Raw genomic sequence first — 6,012 nt, 5'->3', positions numbered from 1 at the left:
TGGATCCCATCTGAACCCCCCCCAATCTCTGGCAGAGTTCTCGATAGTGAAGGGCTGTTTCCTGCTAGAATCAGCATTTTCAGAATTTCCCTATAGGAGCTAGAAAAGTTACCTTAAACTTCTAGAAACAAAGTGTCAAAGAATCATTTTATCCTTAATCAGAAAGTTTCATCTAACCAGCCTAGAACAGCTACCTGCTTGGGGAGAGAGGGGCTCATGCCACCTTACAAGAAATGAAAAATTAAGTCTAGAAGTAAATCCAGCAACAAAATAACAGAAGGGAAAACACTTTTAGGATAAGTATTAAATGACAGCATGACTCTGTTGGCATACGATGCCAAATGTTCTAACATGTTGCTCAATAACTTGACTTAGGACAACCACTGTGCCAAAAGATACACAAACGTGTCTGTAAATGTGCGTTCACTCAAACACAAACTTTCACGTTATAGATCAACTTATCCTGATACAGAACTCTAGTGCCTCCAAACTCTCCTAGAGCGGCTTCTCCTTTTATTTTATTCACAAGGAATCTGTAATATTAACTGCAACCATTTCTGTATTTCAGTATAGAAGGGTAAGTATGGCAGGGACGTAACTCCACGGGACCATACGTTTTGCAAGCCTTCAGCTGGAGGTGTGAACACCAGTTCTTGAACTTTTCCGCACGAACCCTTCATTTTTAATTTCCTGTGCTCACTCACATGACCAGCATATCTCAGTTCGAGTGCTTGGTGTTTCTCAAGCGGGGAAGCTTGCCTCTCAGCACAGCAGCTAGCCTGCTTGCCCTGACCGCTCTTGGCTGAAAGAATGAAAAAGTGAAAACTTTCAAACTTCCCCCCCTGCTTTCTCTCTTCGGCTTTAGTTACTGGATGCTATTACAACACAAATATATTTACTAATAGCAAAGGAAACAAAGAAAGAACTTCATCTAAATTTCCCCAGATGAAACCTTTTTTCTCTTTACTCCAAAAAGATATCCTAATTAGCTTCAAATATTCCAAAGGAAGTATTATTTAACAACATTATCACGTAGACATTTTAAAAATTATTACAGACCCTTTTAAAGAAGAATTTGCTTTGAAATGAGTCACTAACAAAGACATCTGAGCGCAATTTTTCAGTAACATAATGCATAGGTCACAGTGCATGACCTGTATGGTAAAGCTGCTTTTCTGAAGCACTAGTGAGCACTAGTGTTTTCCTGGACAATCAATTATTGAATCTTTTTGGCTAACCACATTTTGATTACAGGAGTGACAATGAACAGCTAGATTTGTAGGTATTTAATATGATGATTTATATGGTTTGTATTTTAGTTACAGTCAAACGCTTGCAGAACAGGATAGACACTTCATTGGAAATACAAATCAAATTAAAAAGCGTAAAAGCAGTGGGATATTGCCTAGAAAACATAACCAGGTAATGTTGATCATCTTCCCTTAAATCTTCCCAAGAGGCTGAACAGATCATTTCAGGAAGGTGCAATACCAATTTACAGTCACTACCCATATTTTATAGCACATGCATTAATTTGAAGTGGACAAGATAGCCTAAACTGAGAATACGTACTTGAAGCATGCTAACTATGAATTGAACAATGTAATGAGTAAAATTCATTCAAATACGTTTTGCTTGCTTGTTTGTTTAGGGTAACTGCTATTTCTGCTCCCCAGCTTCTGGACAAGCAATGTCTGTCGACTGTTGAACCTTCTTTGCCATCGTGCATTAACACACAGAGCTGCTTCCCACTTACAGCCTGGAAGCTGACATACACGGAGACTTTTTTTCCTAACTGTATTGCTTACCAAAATGGCTCTTGGGAGTCCAAGTGAACTTCTCTTTGTAGTCTGAAAGGTCTTGCTCTACAGCTGGAGGAAGTCTCTTCCAGTTCGTGAACTCCAGGATGAAATTAAGGGCATTCTCGCTCACAGAGAAAATCCTGCATAACAAAAACTCCCATAAAATATCATTTTACACAACAGCATAGATATAACAATGGAAACAACGCATAGAAAGCTTTACTATTTTCTAACAAATCCTTAACAACCTACATCCTAAGCCCAGAAACAGAAAACCAATCCGAAGTAATTTTGACAGCACAAGCCTTTACTAACGTAGTTTTATCTTCCTCCGTTTCTTTTTAAAAGCAAGTTAGACTGCAAGAGAAAAATACCTGCTCTGAAATTTAAATGCCTCAGTAATAGGCAGCATTCTCCTCTACACTAATTTCTTATTCCATTTCCACCTAAATTTTAATAAGGGGTCAAGACACCAGAGCATTATAAGCATTACCATCACTTTGGGGGAAAAAATGCACATATATTCAGCTACTTATTTATTAAGACAAAACAAAAAAGCCCTCCAAATTTGCAAGCATTTCAAACTTCTACCAGAGATTGCATTTATATGTATTCAGAAATCAGTATGATTCACATTTCAAATCTTTAGCACGTGTGAAGAACTTTTAACAATAGCTTAATTGAATAAAGCGTATAAGGAGGTTTAAGTAACAGCAGGTAGACCAACTGTTTCAGTATGACGAAGAGCCATGCAATTTCACAGAACAGCTTCTCGGCTAGATGTATACAATCCTGAATTTTCATCTGAATGGAAACCTAAATGCTCTAAACACACAAAAATACCGGACTAAGAATTTTTACTTCCTTCTTACAGGAGATACACGTCAAAGTTATTTTATGTCCTTTCTAGTTTATATTATTTCATTTTTCATATTTGACTGAACTTTCATACGTTCACCGAAAACCATACAGGAGAGAGATCTGATGGCCTAGCTTTCTTAAAGAGAACGGTGATTTTACTTTTCCCACTGGTAATTAAAATTGTCAGTGACCAGTTTATGACTGATTATACAGTTGTTTTGCACAAGGAGCCAGAGACAGTTAATGAACCATATGCATAAATGTCATTTGCTGTCTACTATCCTCCTGTTATCTTCCAGGAGGGAATAGGTACTATTGAAGTTAAAACTTACAAAAACATTAGTTTTGTAGATTATGGTGTGATAAGCGTTATTTTAAAAAGTGGATATTTAAACAAAGGAAGTAACTGATATAAAAGTATTTGCGGATTATGTAACAAAATATCAAAAAGCATCATATATGATATACATGGACGGTGAGATCTGTTCACTCACTGAATTGCAATCTCGTAGCGTGTTTACTTTTGCAACCACTTAGTCTTCTATGAATAAATATGATCTACAGAAGCACAGATATATCATGCTTTATATATGCTCCTCTAATTACTGTTCAGAAAGCCATGGATGCTAATGATTAACAGAATCTCAGTAAGTCATAAATGAATGCATTTAAAACTACCAGTGCTATCTTAACCATGATATCTTAACAGTATCTGAAATATAAATCAATATTTAAGTAAACCTTTCATACAGGTAGGTAATGCATGTAACGAGTTCATACATCTCACATTATGCTGTTAACAGCTGAGACATATGGTAGTAAAGTCTAAGCGTCATCTTCACGGACAAGGAAAAAAACCAGAAGAAAATACAAATACTTCATAATTTTAAATATAAGTTTAATTCTGTATGCCTAATTAAACATCACCAGGCAGTTATCTGTATGTGGAAGAATTAAAAAAAACAAACAAACAACAACCAAACAAACAAAAGACTGGATTTTTTGCCACATTATTTTCTTTAACACAATCTCTAACTGCATCCGCTTCCTCTCCTCCTAGCCTTGGCCCAGCTTCACCTTACATTTGTTCCCCACCCCTCCTGACCTCTTCCTTGGTATTTGAAATTCTTCTTACCATTACCGTATTATACATATACACGCAATTTGCAACTAAATTTGGGGGCTAATAAGAGATTTTCTCTATAAAAATTGCGAAATGATGCCTTTCTGCAGCGTAGTGATAAAGCAATCTCCGTTCTGGCTTTCTTCCTTAAAGAAATTTGTTTTACTGAATCCAGCCATCACCCGTCGACGTTTTATTTCAGACTTTCCGTGACCCTCACCACTCCTGATCATGGCAACTGATGATCAAGTACTATCCTCTGAAAGCACGTGGTAAATAACTGTGGCAACAGCTTTGCAGATTAGCATACAATATTCAAGTAAACAAGATAACATTCTCTGCTTACCAGGATCTGCGCATTAAATTCACTGGATCAAAACCAGCCAAGAGCAGATAAGGCAGCCATTCCTTGTACTCCTCATGCGCTTTAATTGTGTAACTTATGAACTCCGATAATTGGTCCCCAGAGGGTAGTGAACAGCCCAGCTTCAAGAAGCGTCGAAACAAAGTAAACTTTTCATGGAACAGGCAATATCCCAAATTAATCCCAAGTAAGGCGATTCCATATTTCAGGAAAATATCAATGAAATAAAAAAACCTATGAACAGCGCACAGGGAACAGGACATCCTGTTAGTTTTTTTCCCCCCCCGGAAAGCATCTACCGTTTCACTTCTTACCTCCAAGAAAGCAAATTTCTTCTACCAAAAATCCCCCCAAACCAAAGAAAAACCCAGCGTGCCATTCTGACTGCAGTTCTTTCCGGAAAGCATCAGTTTAAAATGTAGAACCAGTTCAGGAGACCCCAGTCCCTACATTTAACTCATTTGTTCTTTTTGTCCTGAAAAACCTGTGGTTCCAACCAGCTTCCAGCCCTTCAAAGCAAGCCTTTTGATCACAAATAGAAGCTGCCCAAAGTCATCAATTACTGGTATCTGTAACCCGGAGGTACCACCGCACTGCTGATCCACCACGTGCTTGCTATAAGCAGAAAGCACCGTGCCCGCTTGATTAGGTTTCGCCTTAAAAATGCGCCATGTGCAATAGATGGACAAGTACGTGAAAATATCAAATGACTGCACCCCAGAACTCCGGGACCAGCCTAACGTTCAAACTTGTTAAGGGTTTAATTTACATCCAGCTGTATTTGCAGGAAGCTCTGCAACCCACTGAACTACTGTAAACATTTTAAAGTGTTTTTACTAAAATCATTTTATCATTATCAATTACAATACGGTAATATGATAATGAGATTATGACTGGTAATTAGTGTGTTGCTTTTTAGTTAGTAATTAGATTGCACATTACTTCACAGAAGTGGTTTTGAAGTGGTGATATATGTTACCTGCCTCATTTACAGTACATTTTAGCAGTCACCTGGTCTGCATCCCTTCCGGAATTATTTATTAGACACTAAGAATAGGACAGAAGGGGAAAAAAAATGATGTCCAAGGATTTTTAAAGACAACTTCCCAGGAGCGTGTGACGAAAATTAGTAATAACAAACCCTAGGCGCTGCTCCCCTGCACACCTCATGGGTCATTTATGGAGCTACGGGGAAGCACATTCTGCCTCGTGCCCTGACGCACGATGTGCCGTTTTGGATCTGGATGAGTTCCTGCCTCAAGCAATTCAAAATCACCTAGAGCCTGACCAGAGGCACAAGAGGCTGTAACAGGCACAGTCACTGGGATGTACCTTCACTATTAAAAAAACCCAGTAATTCTGTCCTTGATTTCCCTCCTTGAAATAGGCCCTTTTAGTTCAAGTAGGACAAACTCAATCAGGGTATTACTGCAGTATTTTCACTTCAGGAACATTATGAATGACTGGCAAGCTACTTATTACAATTATGGCGCTATAGATTGAGGGCAACTATTTGGTGAAGTTTTTAATAAAAATTTTCCTAAGCCAACTGTAAGAATGTGCGATCCTATTGATTAATAGCATGCAACTAGTACACACTTTACAAACATATATATATATATACACAAGCATATATTCAAACATATTCAGCAAAGAATATCCCAGCAAAGGTAATTCTTTCAACAGCTTTATCCAGGGGGAAGAAGAAGAAAAAAAAAAAGTACATCACCTCAAGACCATCACTTTTAATTATAACAAGCTTTCTCGTAAAAAATAATTTCTCAAATAGCCTCTACACATCTGCGTACAAGCCTCAATTGTTTACGGGATTCAGGGCACCGAGGCACATCCTCTAAATGTTG

At 37.9% G+C, this 6,012-nt stretch overlaps 1 protein-coding gene across 5 annotated transcripts in view; it reads right to left on the bottom strand.

Annotated features, from left to right (window-relative positions):
* ASB3 (ankyrin repeat and SOCS box containing 3) overlaps positions 1 to 6,012 on the bottom strand; it is a 40,756-nt gene that overhangs the window by 8,784 nt on the left and 25,960 nt on the right. For 4 of the 5 annotated variants that reach the window (XM_076335224.1, XM_076335225.1, XM_076335223.1 and 1 more), the window contains exons 8-9: positions 4,133 to 4,384; positions 1,809 to 1,942 (exon numbers count right to left, since the gene is read on the bottom strand). In XM_076335224.1, coding sequence (XP_076191339.1) covers positions 1,809 to 1,942; positions 4,133 to 4,384 — 386 coding nt within the window. The remainder of the gene's footprint in view (positions 1 to 1,808; positions 1,943 to 4,132; positions 4,385 to 6,012) is intronic. The other variant, XM_076335226.1, reaches the window with a different exon arrangement.

This window comes from Aptenodytes patagonicus, chromosome 3 (assembly GCF_965638725.1).
Source record: "Aptenodytes patagonicus chromosome 3, bAptPat1.pri.cur, whole genome shotgun sequence".
Classification (NCBI taxonomy): domain Eukaryota; kingdom Metazoa; phylum Chordata; class Aves; order Sphenisciformes; family Spheniscidae; genus Aptenodytes; species Aptenodytes patagonicus.
This window is presented reverse-complemented; position numbering and strand designations above follow the sequence as displayed.